Source organism: Arachis ipaensis, chromosome B1 (genome assembly GCF_059453495.1).
Source record: "Arachis ipaensis isolate K30076 ecotype BB chromosome B1, ASM5945349v1, whole genome shotgun sequence".
NCBI classification, from domain to species: domain Eukaryota; kingdom Viridiplantae; phylum Streptophyta; class Magnoliopsida; order Fabales; family Fabaceae; genus Arachis; species Arachis ipaensis.
The window spans coordinates 136,437,662-136,458,399 of NC_142436.1; the positions used below are offsets into that span (position 1 = coordinate 136,437,662).

The window sequence follows — 20,738 nt, forward strand, 5'->3', positions numbered from 1 at the left end:
TTCAGTATCTAAGATTTTGCCTCAACTAATCCAGATTTGGACGAGTCTTTCGTTGGAAACAGCTCTATCATAAAAGGTAATTAGTACAAAAAATAAACAAAGAAAGAAAGATAGAAAGAAGAATCGATACTGATTAACATTATTTTGACAGCAAAAATTTTGGCTCTTCTATTTATTGTGGTTGGAACAACAATAGGCAAAGCATGTCACAATAAAGAAACACAATAAGTTAATTTTATTGATCAAATTATTCACATATTGTGACATACATGTTTTACGGGTGCACTCTTTACAAAACGATTTCACCTTCTCAAGAAGTTGAGATGTCCAATGCAGTATGCAAATAGAAGGGCAAATATAACGGGGAATACAATGAGAATTAGAGCAGTTACACCTAACAAATCATGGTGAAAACCATAGTAGTCTCTTAAAAATTCAGCAATTGTTCTGTTTTTTGCATCTGTAAAGGCTGTTACTGATATCTCTTTGTTTATATCTCCATATTGTGAAGTAAGCAACCCATTCAGTGCCCACGACGTGGGGCATAAATAATACATCCAAATCCACCACTTTGGAATTTGCTGCAATGAGGAAACAACCATCACATTATCATTAATAGGTACTAATAATTTACTATTTTTTTATTAGATATGTATAATTACAGATATGAGATTAGTGAAGATGGTAAGCATCTTATACTCTAACCAAGAGGTATCGGGTAGAATAAAACTTACCGGACGTGGCACAATGTAGCCAGAAAACAAATTGAGCATGGTGTAAGCAGAGGAACACGCAATGGAAGCAACTTGAACATTTGGTGTGAATGAAACAATGACCATTCCTAGGTAATTGAAGTATAGCAGGTTGCAGAATATGCTGTAAAATGACCAAAATATTTTGTATGCAGACCAATGGTACCCAATCATAGGGTATGTGATTATGACATAGAGAACAGCTTGAGTCAACAAATAGGGAACCTCAATTGTCACCTACAACACATGAAAAAATGGTTTCTAGTTTCTACATTTTTTTTTTCAATCAGAGAAAGAAAATGACCAGATGAACATGAATGGTGAACCTGTGCAAATGAATAGGCCCATGGAGAGTACATTCCAGCAAATTTTTCGCGGTACAGAACGGTGCGCTCTGTTGCCACAACCGGTAAAACTGACGAGCCATTATTTATCCCAAAGAAGAGAATAGCAATGAACATTGAACCAAATATATTGAAGAGATCCTGCTGGTTGTCTCTGTAAATAAGCAAAAGTGAAGTAAACTTTTTAACACTAATAGTGCATCAAAATCAGATCATAAATAAATACACCAAATATCTAAAGAATTGCTAATAGCAGCAATCTGCTTTTGAAAAATGAAGAAAACATGAACTGTTAAGAAAATTATTCAGTAGAATTATGCTCACTAACATGTTCTTTCCTTTCTTCCAGAATATTATCCCAAACAGAAAGGATGCAGCAATCACAAACATTATGCGCATCAAGTTGTATGAAGGGTTTCTCCAATATGACAAATGTTGTTTCCATAAGCATGCTTTAAACTGTTCCCAACCATTTTGTGGAAAATGAGAAGGAAAAAACAAATCTTTGGAACCAGGAACTGGTGAACTTAATTGTTCAACTAACTCTTTGTTCTGCCTGCACTCGCATGAATAATAATAATAAGTGTCAAAAAAAGAAAAAAAGTCTAATTATTCACTAATATGTTGATGCTAATTATTTATATATTACTGGAATTTTATTCGTACTAGCAAGTAAAATGATGCTTTAACAAAATTATTTGAATTACTTACTCATATAAAGTTGACTCCCTATAAATTTGTGCAAAATCTACTCCGAGTTCGATTTCTGCAGAACCTGAAGTTACTTCTAGCATCCATGTCGATGGATTATAGTTGTCTTTAATCTTTGGCATCCCTGGTATACTCTGTATGAACACAAGTTGCAAGAATGTAAAACAAGATTTTGCAATCAATCACTTGTTTCTTCAGTAAGATCAAACTGACCTCAAAGTATTCGATAACCCGACTTGAGTGCTTTCCGAGTGGGCCGGAGTAGATTATGCATCCTCCAGTTTTCATGAGAATTAGCTTAAGGTAACAGAGACAAGAACCTTAAATTAGTACACTCATGAATCTACAACATACCCAACTTTGAAAGATATCAAAACTATATCCTGTGGCATCTTTCATGCTAAATTCCTAGGAAGAAAACTGAAACACACAACTTCATTAACATTAGAAATATCTGTCATAAATATTACCAAAACCAAGAGTACTAACGGAGCCGTTTAAGATGTTTCATCACACAGTAATATGATTATATACCTCATCAAATGACTCGAATATATCAATACTGGGTTGGTGAATGGTGCATGTAACAGTTCTTCCTGTTCCAACAACATTCTTCACTGCTCTCATAACAACTGCAGCTGCCCTTGCATCTAAACCAGAAGTTGGTTCATCCATAAATATGATTGAAGGATTAGCAACAAGCTCAATGGCTATGGTCAGCCGTTTTCTTTGCTCGGTTGACAATCCGCTAACATTTGGCAAGCCTACTAAGGAATCTTTGATCCCATCGAGCTCAATAGTATGAAGGACTTCCTTTACGAATTCCTGAGAAATGATTATTCGAGGAAATGAATGAAATCCAATCCAATAAACAAGTTCAATTTCACAGAAATAATTTGCTGCTTTAAGAAGAAACTTGTACAGATTTAGTTATTGCATCAATCTGAGGAGGAAGCCGAAGCCAAGCAGAAAACATCACGGATTCTTCTACTGTTATATTCGGAGAATGAATGTCATTTTGTTCGCAGTAACCTGAGATCCTTGCAAATGTTTCTTGAACCTTTGGATAGCCACCGATTCTAATATCCCCTTCTATAGTACCTCCAGTTTTTCTTCCACAAAGAACATCCAATAAAGTTGTTTTCCCCGCGCCACTGACTCCCATCAGGGCTGTTAATATGCCTGGTCTCAATGAACCTGTAACGTCACAAAGAAGCTGAAGCTGCTTCTTGTCAAATCCTCGGTTTCTCATTTCCTGCATTCAAAATGATGTGATTATACAGGCATCTCCATGGAGACAATAGTAACTTATTTTGTAAGTAACAACTAAGTGGAACTCAATCATAAAGGGTACCATAGGAGTGTCAACATAGTACTGCACATCACGAAATGTTAATGTTAGTGGCTGGAAAGGCAGAACCACTCCTCCTGAGTGCTGACCTTTTCTTGGTTCTGCTGTACTTTCAACCAGAGTGCTGTCTCCTGCAAAGCTATCATTGTTTTCTTGATTTCCTTGTAATTCTGAATGCTTGTCGGAAGATATAAGAGCACGAGACCGTGAAGGAGCTAAGAGTACAATACCAAAGTGAAGGGTTAATGAATAATATAGTTAATGTGAAACATGGCCTACAAGAGACTAACTTACCCTTAAAGAAAGACAAGACCAGTGTAAAAGCTGTGTTAAACAGAACTGTGAACCCAAGTAAGGCACCAATCGATATCCAGTAAAAGTAGCCATCAAAGTTAAGACCACGGCCGTCCATTATTTTGCGACCCAACGTTGTGTTTGTAGACATCTTCATTAAGAAAAACAAAGCCAGACTCACATTTTCTATACAGTAAAGTTGAGGAATCTTTGTTATCAAAAGAAACTCATACAGATTTAAGTTTCAAAACATTATTACCTTTTGCCATCTAGGAGCAAGAAATTCATTCACCGTCACAGCCAACTCTCCATATGACAAAGGAGAAATCCAAAATCCCCACCGTAACCAGGATGGCATATAGGCTACAACAAAAAAACGTCTAAGAATTATCATTTGAACAAAAAATATATGCTCAAAAAATCAAGAGAGTCCTAGCTTCTCACGCTTTGGGAGGATGAAGCCTCCAAATAGTAAAACATATAGTATGGTCAGAGTGCCAGCCGTCGTAGCAACAGCCACATTTTGGAAAACTGAGGCAACGAATCGAAACATTGATATTGCTGACATGTGCAAGGTAAATAGGAGGAGGAATTGGCGAAAGAACCTGAAAGAAAAATTTGAACATTACTTGAAACATTGTTACAATAATGCCAGAAATTGAAGAATGAAATTAGCTTTCCATTGAGGACTAACCTGCCAATCTCAGGGCTGTAACCAATAACATAATAAGTAAGTGCAGTCCAAATGAAAGATTCCAACAATGAAAGTGGAATCTTGAGAACGGCTGAAGGGATTGAATAAGCCCAAGCAGGATAAAAGCACAGCTCTTTCTGTTTGTAGAACACTGAAAGTCTCGATACTGTCATAGAAAGTTCTGGAATTCCATCAACCAAAAGTATGATGAGTGAATAGAATAACGACCCCATGAAATAATTCCCATGAAGTGCATCAACAGACATTCGTGTCCGAATGAAAACAGTCATTCCTATAGAAGCAACGATCACAAGTTGCGTTGACTTGAATATGTAGACAAAAGAATTCCTTTTCATTAGAAGAAGCTCCCTCATTATGCAAGCCCTAAATAATTCCCACTTTGTTAATGAGTATTTTTTAAAGGCGAGAGCATTCTTATGGCTCTGAGACTTGTCAAATGGCTTTGAGATCTCCTCCTCCAGCTTTTTGCCAAATGAACTATGCTTAAATTTCTCAATGAACTGTTCAACAGTAACATAGCTATAAGGTTCTTCTACTCTGCTCCAATACTGTGCTTGGTCTTTTCTAGAGATAACCTGGTTTTAACAAATGTTTCAAATTATTATGAAATTATAAAGGAAAATATAATTAAGATTAAGCTTTACTTATATACCTCTTGAAGAAAGTCAGCAGTGCCTTTTCGTTGTGGACACTGGAACCCACAGTCCTCGAAGAACTCAACTATACAATCACGTGGACCGTGGTACACAATTTTCCCTTCTGCCATTAAAACAATGTCATCAAAGAGATCAAAGGTCTCTGGTGCTGGCTGAAGGAGAGAAATCAAAGCGGTTGCATCTGTGATATGCACCATATGCTGAAGACAGGAGATTATTTGGAAAGTAGTGGAACTGTCCAAGCCATTGGAAATTTCATCCATAAAGAGAGCTCTTGTTGGTCCAACCATCATTTCTCCTTCATCATGCACCAAAGTCAGGATCATCTCCACTTCATACATCAAGTTATAATAAAATGATTGCTATAGAGTATACTACCGATACCTGTTGTTAACCTTTTCTTTTGACCCCCCGATATACCTCTTCTTATAGGATCTCCAACCAATGTGTCGGCACAGATATCGAGACCAAGGATCTATAAGGCAACAAATTATCAAGATATGAGCCACTGAAACTCTAAATCCATGGAGAAAATTAGTTTACTACCTTCAAAATGTAGTCCGTTTGAAGAGTTCTCTTCAATCCCTTCACTGATGTCGCCTATAATGAAAAATTCAGTCAAAGTATGTTCTCCAACAAGAGTTGGAGGTGGACAAGTTAAAGATGTAGGGTGTTGTACCTTCATATATGCATCTAAATCAGGGTCTGGCATTATTCCTGCTTCTTTCTCTCTTCTACTTACTTCCTTCAGAAGCTCTTTCGTACAAGGAAAACAAAATATCACTCAAGCCATCAGTTTAACTAAACATGTTTTTCTTTTTTCCTTTTTTTTTTCGGGAAATTTGCGTTACCTACCATCTTTGCTTCCTACACCTTGACAACGTGCTGAGAAATCAAGTGTTTCCCTAACTGTCATCTCTGGAATATGCAGATCATATTGGCTTACATAAGCTGAGGATTTTTGGGGAATGAATTCTTCTAGTGTGTGTCCATTGTAAGAAATTTCCCCTAAACCCTATTAGAAAATACATATAAATGCATAGGCAATTAGAGCAAGTATGCAAAAGATCAATTTTAATTTAAACAAGTTATCACATTTTGAAATGATTAATTCGTTTGTGGTACTCAGATATTAGAAGTATGAATGTTTGCATGGCTAAAGATTGTTACATAGTAGCAGACAGAAAATGCTATGACCCAAAAAAGCAGAATGCTTGAAAGATTCAATATAAGAATGGCAAGAAGATGCGACTTTCGAAACCAAATATTATAGAGAAATTAGTCAATCTTCAATGTGATACAATTCGAAACTATAGTTGCATCCCGACTAGTGCTTTTATAAATTACAAGAAAAAAGCCTAGAGATTCAAAACCTTGAGAGAATGGTCAAGTTTCCCTGCCAGAGCCAACAATAGTGTTGTTTTGCCACTTCCTGGAGGGCCAAGCAATAAGGTCATCCTGCAAAAGAATCAAGCATTGAAAACAAATCACTAGTACAATCATGTTATGAATTTATGTTACTGAATACTGATTATCAAAGTTCAATGGCACTACTTATCTTTGTAAGCAATAAACATACCTTCCAGGCTTAATAATGCCGTTGGCATCTTTGATTATACTTATGCGGGAGTGTTGAGATCGTAGGATTGACAATTTACCTGCATCCTTTTCGCAGCAAAAGAAAAAATGTTAAAAGTTAGAAAAATAGTGTAAAATGATGTTATACATCGAATTGATTTTTTCAGAGATGTTAACTTACAATGATCCACCCCTTTAACGTGTTCCACAAAGTAGGTATGGGCTTGCCCTTAACTACCTGACACTCTGCTTCCACAGTAAGATTTTGATATCTCACTTCCACAGTGGGTAACTTAATACCAACTCTTCAAAGCAAAGATGAAAAAAAAAATATTAACCATGTTCACATGTATGCACATGATATAACTAATAAGGTTGTTAGTAGTTTAGTGGACACCACAATATGTGATACTAATTCACCACATTTGGAAGTTACTTACTATTTACTAGTGTGGTTTTCTGGAAAAGGGTCCTTTTTGTCTATGTTTAGTAAGTATCTTATAAAGAACATGCAAAATCAAGAGGTAGAGGAAAGACAGAAAAGTTCTGTTTCCATCCATGTCCTGTTATTTCCTAAATTTGGATGGATAGAAAATCATGTAAATTTTGCATCAGGACTGATATTCTCGCTAAGATAGTTACTAAATAGGGCCTTTAAGTGAGAATTTTATACAATTTAGTCATGTCTAAATATTTTGACCCACCTTCTTAGTTAATTGCAAAAATGTACACATAAGCAGATCAAGGAAAACTTCCACAAGAGAGAATCTATCCCCCATTTTTATTATAATCTATATATTTATATTGAATATTGTATTAATCTTGTTCTTCAACTACTTATGCAAATTTGAAGTCAACTCTAGCCATATAAAACAAGATCGTATGAAAGATAAAGTCGTCGTCCTTATCATTTGGTTATCATGCATCATCATTGATATTTAAAATACATTTAGTGAAGCATCTCCAAGCAAAACCAGTTATATGTATATATCTTATGCACCAAGAAAAAAAGATAGAGCTCAACCTGTTGACTTAAAAAATTAGAAAAAAGGAAGAAAAAGATTACTTGTCAATTCTTTTCCTGAATTTCTGCAACAATCGAAGATTATCGTTCTCGATGTGCTTAATAAGCTTCTCGATGAACAGATGCCTTTCTTGAGCTCCAAGCTTGCTGACATCAACCACCTGCCTCCCTTTAACTTCTCGGCTCGTTCCAATACTATCATGCACATCGAACAAAGCTGAAGTGATCCTTTCAAAAGTGGGAAGCCTCTGGATTTCACCCCATTGTAATGCATCGCCTTCATTGTTATCAACATCGAGCGCAGGATTTATGCTTGAATTGCTCCTGAAACTGGAAGCATAGCTTCTGAATGAGGACCTTATGCTCCTTCCAATCTCTGCCAACTCAATTCTCAGAGACTCTATCTCATCTACACCTGCCTGCTGAGCCATCTATCTCAATCAAGGTTAACAAACTCTCTAGTTGTAGTTTAGGTTAACCTTGATCTCAACATAACACTAAGGAACTTAAACCTTGGCAGTGTCACTGTGTGGAGTGCATGATATTTCCAAATCCGTACATTTATAGGAGTATGGCGCTATGTTTTTAAGCTTGATTGCTAGATGTTGATGATGCAATGCAATATGTCATGCATTACCTTGGCATGCAAATGGCTGCTGAACACGCTGTTAAAGAATCAAAACAAAAACAGTCACACCCTTTTTTCTATTACAAGATGCCTCTCGCAGATACATTAATTAATCAACAAAGTCCAAAAGCTGAGGCATATTTGAAAATATTTAATTATAGCAGAATTTAATAAGTGCAAGCAAGGGTATATCATTGACACAAACACCAATGTGAATGGGGGCCATTTTGTGGATCTTGGTGTTAAAAAATTTCACTGAATTAATAGAAAATAAATTGCTCATGTAAAGAGAACCTTTGGTCTTCCTAGCTTTTGGGATGCCTTTTTCTTCATCTCAATAGTTTTTTTTTTAATTATACATATAACTAAGCTCAACAAATTTGGAGAAATTTAATTATTAATGCTTCATGCTATGAGAACTTGGCAACTTCTAATTCACTTCTGCACTCTGGTCTGGTTATTATATATAATCCAAATATCATACAACTTCCTAAACCACAAAAGAACTGTGGATTGGAACTGTACTAGTACCATCACCCTAATTTAAGCCTTTCGGTATAAACTTTCCTTTCAGACATTAATTTAACAGGACTCAAATTTGACCTAAGACTATTCAGCTCTACTATCAGTGAATTAACCCTGTACACCAAAATAGTGCAGATACTTGAATTCTTCTCCGCGTTAAAAGGATGCCGAAAATGACATTGAACTCTACAATAACCATATGGGAAGCTAGACAGGAGTTGTTCTCATCCATCACGAAAATATGAAGCTTGATTACGCAACTGACAACTCCTTCCATGTCAAAATTAACCTAACAGCTGCTCCAGAAATGGAGATGAGAGAAAAGAGATTTCCAAGCACATTTAACTATAAACCACAGATAAGTCATGATGTTCATCCTCGGGGTTATCCACTGTATTATCATCAGCCATCATTGCCTGTTTTTCCTGCTCCAAATAGTATATCTTGTCATTCATACCCTCTTTTCTATATGCCTCTACCATGATGGAGAATGTTGTTTCATCTGGTCGACACTGTTTATCCTTCATGCGCTTGAAAACCCTCTCCATCTCCATCAAATCCTCAGCCTTTGCACATGCAGACAAGATTGCGTTATAAAAGGATGTGTTCTCAGGTACCTCAAACTTTGCGGCCAGGCGAACACTGCTAATTACTTTGTGGAAGAGGCCAGCATTTGCATACCCATTGATAAGGCAGCAGAAAGTCTTAGTATCCGCTTTCATACCCTCAGCACGCATCTGATCAAACGTACACTCCATATGTTTAGCGTCGCCTACATCTGCAAATGCCTCAATCACATTGTTATAGGTAGAAGTTGTCCAGGGAAATTGCAACTTGCGCATATACTCCATCACAGATGACATTTTGTCATACAGCCTCTTCTTTCCATAAGCACCAATCAAGATATTAAAAGTTCGTGTTTCCGGTTCTATCCCAAAGTTTCGGAATTTTTCATACCACTTTTCCATCGTATCAATCTGGCCCATGTTACCAAAGACACTGATGATTATGTTCATTGTCCAAACATCAGGCTTGCATGTAGTGCTGTGCAGCATACTTGACAACACTTTCTCCATCAGGTCAAACATCCCTGCCCTTCCATAACCACTCAACACGATGTTCTGAGTGACAGTGTTAGGCGTGATATTTCTTTCTGCCATCTCTTCATATAGCAACTCAACCATATCAAACTTCAAAGCATCCATGCAGGCTTTTATCAGGGTGCTGTAAGTGAAAACATCAGGCTGGCAAAGAGGGAGGTTCTTCATCTCATTAAGAATCGAAAAAGCCTCATCAATGAGGTTGCTCCTGCAATATGCAGCTAATAAGGCCGTGTAAAGTTCAGAAGTAGGGTTACAACCTTCTTTAATCATTGTTTCAAACAGCTGGCGGGCACGGTGGGGTTGACCGGATTTACCAAGCAACACAATCAGTTTCATGTAAGTCCCTTCTTTGGGTTCGTAAAATGAATGTTCTTTAAGCATGTCAAATACCTGCATATTCCAATCAACAAAAATAAAAACAACTGCAATGAATATTGATCCATTAAACCTAAAAGAGAAACATGGCAAAAAAGAACAAATAACACTGAGAATTCACTAAAATGTGAGACTTTAGGCTCAAAGAATCGATAATTAAATTGAGATTGAGATTAACCTCTAGGGCTTGAAGCCACTGCTTTTTGTCGATGTGTTCACACAAGGCTTCAGTGACAGTGTTGACCCAGGCTTTTGCATTGTTCTTTTTGTCTAATTTCTTCTTGATGTTCTTGATCGGGGACCTCCTCGTACTCCCGGTTAACGATGTTTCTGACACGCCAGGGTACTCTCCTTGCTTCCAGTGTCTCTTCTTGGCAACCGAAGAAGCAGAAGAAGAAGAAGCAGTTCTTGAGTTTGTTGGAGAAGAAATTGCGAAGCGGATAACACGAAAGGAGGAATCTTGGGATCTACGGTTGTTAGTTTTAGAGGTGTTCTTGAACTTGTCGTGTGAAATTGGAGAGGGAACGACGGAAGAAGAGAAGGAGAGAGAAATGGAAGCCATAACCATAAGCAGTACGAGTCTGTGAAGTGTGAAGTGAAACTCGAAGCACAGAGAGAAGGCTTACCCTCTCGGCACTAAGCCTCTAACGCAGACCGAAATGACCATCTTCTCCCTTCTGACTTTCATCCCTCACGATAAGATAGTAAGATACAACTTTTTAAGAGTAAAATACAATGTTTAATTATAAAAAAAAAAATAGGAAAAAGTACCAAAAGTATCTATGAAATTTACGAATATTGACAAAAATAATCATAAACTAAGAAAATTAATACTGTATCCATAAAAGATGAGTTCTGTACGATAAAAGTATTCAAACCCTAATTTTTTTGTTGAATTTTTAATAAAATTCCCAAACTAATTCACCATCAACCTCAACTCATTTTTTCAACCTTCCATAACCCAACCTGCACCTTTAAAATCTTTGCCATAGAGTTCAAAACTACTCCTACAACAGACCATGCCAAAATCAATAGTGGTGGTGGTGGTGGTGGTGGTGGAAGATCGGACCTTAACTGATTTAGTCATAAGTTTACTAAACCCTCTTTTTGCATGCAGCACCACCACGAACCCTTTCTCTTCTCAGATGCGCGACGACAGTGTTCTCCTCGACTGGGTTAGGCGCGCCACGACAACGTTCTCCTTGGCTAGAATAGGCGCAGCACGGTGCCATTCTCCTTAGGTTGGGTCACAGGCGTGCGATGAAGGTTATGTAGTCACCTTAAGAGTGAGAGGGGAGCAGTGAGAGGGGGGAGATTGGCGGTGATAGGTAGGTGGGTGGCAGACGACAGTGAGGAGGTAGGAGGAGAGTTATGTGACTCAGTGACTCGGTGAGGGTTTTTGAGAGAGGGAGAAGTGAGGAGAGAAAAAGAAGTGAGAAGAGAGGGAGTGATGGTAGAATGATGTTAGAATGGAGTAATTTGAGAATTTTATTAAAAAATTAACAAAAAATTAAGGTTTGGATATTTTTGTCGTACGAAATCCTTCTCTCATGGGTACAGCGTTAATTTCCTTAATTTATGGGTACTTTCGTCAGCGTTCATAAACTTCATGGGTACTTTTGGTAGTTTTTCCAAAAAAAATTTAAAGACAAACAATTCTAATGATTAAGCATGTAACATAATTACTAGTGAGTTATAGCTCAAATGGTATCTTTCTATACTCATTTAAAAGGTTGCGAGTTCGAATTTTCCTACTTTTAGTAAAAAAAACATGTAACATAATTTAATATTAATTGAGAATTGGATTAGTTCTTTAAAATTATGGAAAATTTATAATTTGTTGGATAAGTTTGTTATACTAATTCGATCTTTGATAGGCATTACAATAACTTATTATTTTTATAGTTAAACTTATTCGTATTTTAATTTTTATGGTTAAAAGTAATAGTTTATTTATTTTTTAAAATATCAAAATCATAATTAAAAATTTATATTATTGATAAAAATAATTTTTAAAAAGAATAAATGTCTAAAATGGTTCTGAATTTTAAATCACTATTCAATTTAGTTCTTAACTTTTAAAAATGACCAATTAAATCTCTGAAATTCGAAAAAGTGCATCTCTAGTAGTCCCTCGCAGAAGTGTCGTCTAAACATTGATGATATGGAGCTTGAACTGCCACGTGGGCATTCCATAAACGACGTCATTGAGAAAAGATATCAATGCATAAATCAAAGGTAGAAAAGTTTAAAACGTTAATCCATGAAATCAACAAAGCTCCTATCCTTAACTGAGGAGAATTAGAAACTCATATTCTTTAGAAAATTCTTAAGAAAATGTAAAACTGCCGAAGCAGCCGAAGAAGAACCCTTAACAAAGTGTCTGACTTCTCTTTAAATACTAACCCTAATTTAAAATTCAAATTAAAATTAAAACAAAATCAAATTAAAACAAAATCAAATCTATCTAATTAATGATTTTCTCTAGCATAACTTCTAATCTTTATGTCCTTGCAATCTTCAATTAATGCTGTCATCAATGGGCTTGTGATTTATTTTCTAGAAGGTTGAAAAATTGGAGAAGATTTGATCTTGAATTGAAATCTTGGGAAAGGTTACAAACCCAAGTAGTACATGGCTTACACCATGCACTACAAGGGAGGCGCAGAATACCGGCGGTTTTCTTCAAAGGCCGGCAGCTACCTGGACCTCCATGAATATGGGCGCTGGGATTGGGTTTGGCAGCGGTTTTCAGCAACCGCTGGTATAACCGTCACTAAATCAAAATTTCACGGCACACCATTAGAAAACCGCCGCCAAATGCGACTGACACGATTTGCTTCATGTTTACCGGCGGTTTTCAAACCGCTGCGATTTATCTCGATATGTCTAAGTTAGCGCATGTTTAGCAGCGGTTTTATACCGTCGCTAAATGGTACTATAGTTTCTGTCACAGTTACCGGCGGTTTTATCTCGATACGTGAAGTATGTTTGGTTTTGGAATGTATTTTATTGGGCTTACGTACAACGTAAATTAAGCTACGTTGTACGTGAGCCAATTTCTTCAATTTGACCTTAAGAAACTGCCCTCACGTTGTACGTGGTGAATTCCATGTACTATGCGAAAATCAACTCACGCGTACGCGTGCCTCAAGCATACGCGTTTTTGTTAAAAATTCTCTTGTTGCGTATACGCATGTTGTATGCGTACGCGTGACTGCTGCGTTGTATGTGATATCTCCAGCGTACTACGTGAATTGTGATGGTCACGCATACGCGCACTGCATGCTATGCGTGACATGTGAAATGTCCCCAACGTAGTACGTGAAAGCCCCTACATTGCACACCCTTCGCTTTTCTTCTTCCAGGGAGCTTTATGTTAATTACAGAAAGTATTCTGCTTGTTACTATTTATCACAGAGAGCTTTCTGTGTCTTGCTCTCCATCCTCCTTTCTGTTTTATTTCTTTTTGTTTCCCTTCTAGAACTTCCTGTAATAAATAAAATTCAACTAATCAAAGTAATGTTCATTCTAACCTTAAATTCATTGCTTATTTAACAGAAATTCTTAATAAATCAATTAAAATACAGAAGAAAAAACACTAAAGATGCGCAAGCATCACGCACTAACTGTTCGATGTATTGCCTGAATGAACTTTGAGTTTAATTCATATGTTGTAGCTACCGTATGCATTAAACTACATTCTTGTTGGCAAATTACTCATGAATTGTGCACTTTTGGATGATATTGATGCTAATTAAGGTTGAAATTCAACAATGCACTTGTTCATTGGTTTGATCTCCGAACACCTAATTGGATTTGAACATTTACATTTTGTTGGATCTTAGGTGACATTTTTTTTTATTATGTGCATTTGATTTTAGTGTAGGGAATTGGATTGCTTGTTCATCATGGTTTTCAAATCAATATAATCACATAACAATGTACTTGTTCTTGAATGTTTTGAATTTGTTTGAGTTGACCTGACTTGATTTTCATCAAGCTTCTCCTTCTTCGAACAAGTACTTCATCCGTGTGACTATTTCATTGATTTTGGGATGAATAAGTAGTTTAGTCACTCTTGAATTGAATATTGTTGGTTGTTCCATTCTATTGCACTTTCACTTCTATAATTTCAATTTCAACAAAAATTCAATTCATTTTTGTTGTGTTTGTCTAAGCTCGCTTGTGCTTTAATCTTTGCTTATTCGTTGCTTGCATTTTAGGCCACTTAATTGAGGAACTCATGCTTAATTTTTTTTATTGTCTGGTTTGCCATTTTAATCGGTTAGTATATGTGTTCTAACTGCACGCAAATTTACAATACACGCAATGAAATACAAAATATTGATTAAAATTGAGTTAAATAATACATGATAAATACATAATAATTGATTTGATTACTATTTTTGTATGTACATAATATTTTGCTACAACAATATTACAAAGTTAATATAATTTATTATTTTCAGTTAACAGTTAGCCAACAAAGTTATTGATATTAAAAGTGCTAGTATAAATCTAGTGCTAACAAAAAATGCTTGTCAATATAAATAAAAGAGTTCCGCTAATGGTTATATTTCTAATACTCTCTAAACCTCTATTGTAAGTATTGTACAGATATTCCATTGGCCCCATATTTTTTCTAAATAAAAATGGCTGACATCTAAATTTTTCTATATTTGGTAACCTTTGATATACATGAATGGTGATACGATGTATTCGAAACCATGCATTGCATGACTTTTAAACTTGTTTTAAATTAGATTTGAAAATTTTGAAACACAAATGAAAATTAAGATATTTTAGGATTTAAACTAAAACTAAATCTAGACAGTGTTAGTTTCCTAAATAATGAGAAAGTATATTTATATAAATTAATTAAATTAACGAGTAATTCTCCACGTCCAAATAATTTTACATCTAAGTTCATCTAACTGATTTGTGTTACGTGTTTCTTTTTTCCATTTTCTTCCCCCCTCCCTTCCTTTGCGCTTCTTCTTCTTCTTCTTCACTTACATTTTCTTCTTTTTGTTCTTTTTTTTTTTAATTTCGTTACCGTCGTCACCAACATCACCTCTTTCTCTTCTTTCTCCTTTTCTTACTGGAATTTCATCTATTCCTTCCTTTTCATCCTTCTCCTCCATCATCATCATCATCATCATCATCATCATCATCATCGTTATCGTCATTATCTTCTTCTAATACGTAACGTCGTTATTGTTATCATCAAATTCGAATTTATATAATGGACAATTTTCGGTTCATTTGGTATTATACAATAGTTTCGTTTTGAGCTAATTTTCGCTTCATTCGAGACACAAGTGTTTCTAAATTCGAATTTATATAATGGACAATTTTTGGTTAATTTGGTATTATACAATGATTTTGTTTTGATAATATTTTTGGTTCATTCGAGACGCAAGTGTTTCTGAATTCGAATTTATATAATGGATCATTTTCGGTTCATTTGGTATTATACAATGGTTTCATTTTGATAATATTTTTTATTCATTCGATCACTACAGAGAATCGGAATCAGTAAAGATGTTAGCAAAATATTGGTGTTGTTGGTGATGACGATAATGATGATGGAGGAGGAAGAAGAAAAGAAAGGAGGAGATAAAAAAAATTCAAATAAAAAAGAAACAAGAGGAGGAGAAGATGGATATGGTGGTATGGTAGTGGTGACGATGACGATAATGGAAAAAATGAAGAAAAATGAGAAGGAGAAGAAGAAAAAACAGCAACAGAAGAAAGAGGAAAAAAAAGAAGAAGAAGATGAAATTTCACAGTGTAAACTAAATAACTTGGATATAAAATTATTTGGATGTATAATAAGAATATTAATAACTTATTAGATTCAATGACTAATTAGAGAGAGATTTTGTTTTGTTGACTAAAAAACATTTTTCTATCAGTAACGTATTTTTCTTAAATGCTTGTTAGTTTGATGAGGAAACTTAGTTAATACTAGGGAATAATCCACACAAAATATATAAAAGTGGATATTAAATAGTAAATAGTCCCATGTTCATGCTACAACTCTACAAAAGGTTTATGGTGCAAGAAGCAATATATCACATCACAACACAAACTCAACAAAAAAAAAAAAATACAATGGCTCATTCTAGCATTAAGATTTTTTTGATATCACTCATCATGTTAGTGTTCTTTTCATCATTTTCTATGTCCAAGAAAGTTGTCATTCCTATGAATTCTGATATGTTAGTAAGCATAGTTATTAAAATCAGACCAGACTGATTGGTTCGATTAAAAAACCAATAAATTAGATCTAATAATGATCTAGTCTAAGATTAGAATTGTTTAAGATAGAAAATCGATACAAACTAGTCAAATAAAAATAAACCGATAAAAATCGGTCAAATTTAACAAAAATCAGACCGAATCAAACCGCTTAATCGTAATTGAAGTTGAATCTACAACTCACCAGCATTATGCAAGTTTACTGTGCTCTATGTGCTCCAATGCTGCCAAATGTCAAGGCTTGTGATTTTTAAAAAAATTTTCAAAATGTCTCACATTGGGTTTGAACCCCTGGGAATGGATCATCCCAATTGTTAAAAAATTAAAGGAGTAAAGTGTGATTTCTAATCCTTCATTACTCTCTCTCTCGTATTTTTTTGTCCCACTTATAGAATTAAGAGAAATTTCCATTCCCCTTCCCTATGAGATGCTAAAATGACATTCTCCTCCCCTCTATTTGTAAAATATATATTCTGCTCCCTTATAACTTTACAAAAATCTCCTCTTTAATCCATTTTAAATTTTTTCGTATTAACTAATGTTAACTTTTATCCATTTTTTAGGAAAACATAAATTATTTTTTACAAAAATACCCTTTATCAAAAATTTTATTTTTTTGTCATTAAATTTTGTTTATTAAAATATCCTTTAATATTTTTTATTGATTAAATTATATTTTTATTAAAATATTGTTTAAAAAACTAATAATTAATATTTTTTCTAAGATATACTTCAATAATTTTTTAATTATTAAATTGTGATTTTACCAAAATTTTTGTTAATAATTATTTTTATATTTTACTATTAATTTTCTGATTTCAATATATATTATTTTAATATTAAATAAAAACTTGGCAAAATTATTTTTTAATATCAGCATATATTAATTGTTATACATATTAACAGTGATAAGATTTTTTTTATTTAATGTTAAAATAATATATATTGATATCAAAAAATTAATAGTAAAATATAAAAATAATTATTAACAAAAATTTTGGTAAAATTATAATTTAATAATTAAAAAATTATTGAGGAGTATCTTAGAAAAAAAATTTTAATTATTAATTTTTTAAAACAAATATTTTGGTAAAAATATAATTTAATCAATAAAAAATTAATTTATTAAAAGATATTTTGGTAAGTAAAATTTAATGACAAAAAAATAAAACTTTTGTTAAATTGTATTTTTGTAAAAAATAATTATTTTTTTTTTAAAAAATGAATAAAGTTAACATTAGTTAACACAAAAAAATTAAAATGGATTAAAGAGAATGTTTTTTAAAAGTTATAAGGGAGGGGAGTGTACATTTTATAAATAGAGGAGAAGGGAGTATCATTTTAAGTTTTTAACATCTCTTAGAAAAAATGAGTGAAATTTTTTCTAAAATTAATGGTGAGAGATCACACCTTACTCTCTCAATTATTAAAAAAAATTGAGAGAATCCATTTCCTTTAAACCCTTACCCCAACAATACAACAAGGATGAGTCAACCACCAAGCTGCAATGCTTCTTACTAATATATATACAAATTATAATACATATAACAATCTTTTATTTTAGAGAATTTACCCATTTTGGTCGTCAAAGAATTTCGAATCAGACATTTTAGTCTCCAACTCAAATTAATTACTCGATTGGTCCCTAACAATTAATTCCGTTAGTCACTTAGGTCCTTGACTCCGTCAACACTAACGGAAGATGAAATGGTCCATGACAAGTCTAACAGGGGATAAAATAATCCCTAACAACTCTAACCAAGGACGGATCTACTCTTACGGATGTGGGGGCAAGCGCTCCCACTACAATTTGAAATTTTATTGATGAGTATATAATAATAATATTTATTTGCCCCCACTAAATTATTAAATTTAACCCCACAATAATTTTTTATTCAACTTTCGACACTTGATAGTCAATTTGAGTACTTCAACTTTTTTATTTGATTGGTGTTCTTTTTTAGAAATCGACTCGAAAGAATATTATCTATCCATTTGTGTTTCTTCTTTTGAAATTAGCTTTAGCTTTTGAGAAAATTTCACTCCCCTCCCCTGCGAGATGCTAAAATAACACTCCTCTCCCTTCTATTTTATAAATGTACATTTTCCTCCCTTCTAACTTTTAAAAAACCTCTTCTTTAATCCATTTTAAACTTTTGTATTAATTAATGTTAACTTTATCCATTTTTTAAGAAAAATAAATTATTTTTAAAAAATACCCATTAACAAAAATTTTAGTTTTTATCATTAAATTTTACTTACCAAAATACCCTATAATAAATTATTCTTTTATTGATTAAATTATATTTTTAAAAAAATTTAATAATTATATTATTTTTTTAAAATATCTTTCAATAAATTTTTAATTATTAAATTATAATTTTACCAAAATTTTTGTTAACAATTTTTTTTATATTTTACTATTAATTTTTCGATATCTATATATATTATTTTAACATTAAATAAAAAATTATAGTAAGATTATTTTTCAATATCAATATATATTAATTGTTATACATATTAACAGTATAAATTTTTTTTATTTAATGTTAAAATAATATATATTAATATTGAAAAATTAATAATAAAATATAAAAATAATTATTAACAAAAAATTTGATAAAATCACAATTTAATAATTAAAAAATTATTGAAGAGTAGGTATCTTAGAAAAAAATAATTTAATTATTAATTTTTTTAAAAGTATTTTGGTAAAAATACAATTTAATTAATAAAAAAATAATTTATTAAAGGCTATTTTGATAAGTAAAATTTAATGATAAAAAATAAATTTTTTGCTAATGAGTATTTTTTCAAAAAATAAATTATTTTTTTTAAATGGATAAAGTTAATATTAGTTAACACAAAATTTAAAATAAATTAAAGAGGAGGTTTTTTAAAAGTTAGAAAGGAGGAGAATGTATATGGGAGGAGAGTATCATTTTAACATTTCGTATGGGAGGAGAGTGAAATTTTTTCTTAGTTTTTTACAACTACACTAATTGAATGAACTTTTTCAACTATGAATATCATCAAGAGCTAATTGTATGAAAGTTGAGTTTTAAATGATTGTTCAATGACATATACAAAAAAAAAAAAAGAAGACATTTTGATTATATTGTCAAGGTTTCAAAATATGAAATATAAAAAATTAAAATTAAAATTATATGTTATTATTTAAATTACTATTTTAGTATTTTAATTTGTAATTAGATATTTTGATATCTAATCATATTTTACAATAATAAAATATAATTATAACAACAATTATGCTACGTATACATAATAAAATAATCACTTGTACAAAATAAATCTTAAAATACAAATTTTGAAATACAAAATACACATTAAAAATAAGTTAAATAATATATGTATTTATATACAAATCTATAGTAGATAATTTGATACCTAATTTTTTATGTAAACTTAATATTTTTATTATAAAAATTATTATCATGTTATATATATTTTGTCCCCACTATCAAAATTTTCTAGATCCGTCACTGGCTCTAACAGGGGACAAAATAATTCCTGACCCCTTTGTTCAAAATCAACACGTTCTTCCCCAATTTTTATTATATCTCGCATAATCCTAATATTGATACTCTCCTTCTTCACTATCATAGTCTTCTTTTCCATCTTTTCCTTCCTCCTCTTCAGCTCCAAGATCAAGTCATGGTGTAACTGCCACACGTATCGTACCTATCTCAACATGTCATGAACCACACACTTCCTAAATTTCTGTGACTAGTATACCCACCTCCTCCGCACTTCACCCACCAAAAGCATCCACTTCCACGTCCTCGATAATAGCATCACTTTCAACCCCGACAACGTCCATCATATCCTCAAGACCAAGTTCTACAACTACCCCAAGGACACACTTTTTTCCATTCTCTGGCAAGAAATGTAGATTGTTGGACATTAGGACATCATGAGAAGATTCTCCTTCTACATCATATGCGAATTCTCATTTGAAATGGACTCCTAGTGCTTCATTCATTCTTTTTCGGAGTCCAAGTTGGTAGACATTTTTGATCTCGCATCCAAGCTATCAATACAACGAGCAATGTCGTTGTTGCCGCTCATATGAAAATTGAAGTGATTACTGAACATTGGTTCGGAGAAGAAGTTGAAGGAAGCGATCGGAATGGTGGACAATGTGGTGATGGAGATGATAGGATAGAGAAGGAGGGAGATGGTGACGACGAAACGACGGGTCTTAACAAATCAGACTTGCTGTCTAGATTCATGGGATCTATCGAAGATGACAAGTACTTGAGAGACATAGTCATTAGTTTCCTGAGTATGAATTAGATGAGAACAAGATGAGGATTTTTCTTCTTATGAACATTGAAGTTGCAGAGTGTGTATTGTATAGCTTGAAGTTACAATGTTAGACTGTTAGTGTTATG

The 20,738-nt window shown here is 33.3% G+C and overlaps 2 protein-coding genes across 2 annotated transcripts; both read right to left on the bottom strand.

Moving 5' to 3' along the window:
- Positions 1–206: 206 nt before the first annotated feature.
- ABCG37 (pleiotropic drug resistance 9) lies at positions 207–8,320 on the bottom strand. The gene is made up of 22 exons (XM_088501815.1): positions 7,468–8,320; positions 6,583–6,706; positions 6,403–6,488; positions 6,197–6,281; positions 5,679–5,838; positions 5,503–5,579; positions 5,370–5,423; positions 5,208–5,298; positions 4,820–5,121; positions 4,147–4,742; positions 3,897–4,057; positions 3,712–3,815; positions 3,453–3,603; positions 3,162–3,373; positions 2,730–3,062; positions 2,342–2,632; positions 2,021–2,104; positions 1,808–1,941; positions 1,425–1,652; positions 1,079–1,250; positions 735–989; positions 207–581 (listed from the first exon to the last, which is right to left on the bottom strand). Exons 1-22 carry the CDS (start codon positions 7,854–7,856, stop codon positions 303–305), a joined length of 4,368 nt encoding a protein of 1,455 aa, XP_088357941.1. The 5' UTR covers positions 7,857–8,320; the 3' UTR covers positions 207–302.
- Positions 8,321–8,473: 153 nt separating this feature from the next.
- PPR2 (Tetratricopeptide repeat (TPR)-like superfamily protein) lies at positions 8,474–10,760 on the bottom strand. The gene is made up of 2 exons (XM_016338881.3): positions 10,235–10,760; positions 8,474–10,071 (listed from the first exon to the last, which is right to left on the bottom strand). The coding sequence occupies exons 1-2, from the start codon at positions 10,622–10,624 to the stop codon at positions 8,920–8,922; spliced, it is 1,542 nt and encodes a 513-aa protein (XP_016194367.1). The 5' UTR covers positions 10,625–10,760; the 3' UTR covers positions 8,474–8,919.
- Positions 10,761–20,738: the final 9,978 nt, after the last annotated feature.

Coding starts and splice junctions, on each gene's coding strand:
- ABCG37 (XM_088501815.1), bottom strand. CDS start 7,856: ATGGCTCAGCAGGCAGGTGTAGATGAGATAGAGTCTCTGAGAATTGAG. Junction 6,282..6,402: donor GGCATTATTAAGCCTGGAAG/GTATGTTTATTG, acceptor ATTCTTTTGCAG/GATGACCTTATTGCTTGGCC. Junction 5,424..5,502: donor ATTTAGATGCATATATGAAG/GTACAACACCCT, acceptor TTTTCATTATAG/GCGACATCAGTGAAGGGATT.
- PPR2 (XM_016338881.3), bottom strand. CDS start 10,624: ATGGTTATGGCTTCCATTTCTCTCTCCTTCTCTTCTTCCGTCGTTCCC. Junction 10,072..10,234: donor AGTGGCTTCAAGCCCTAGAG/GTTAATCTCAAT, acceptor TGGAATATGCAG/GTATTTGACATGCTTAAAGA.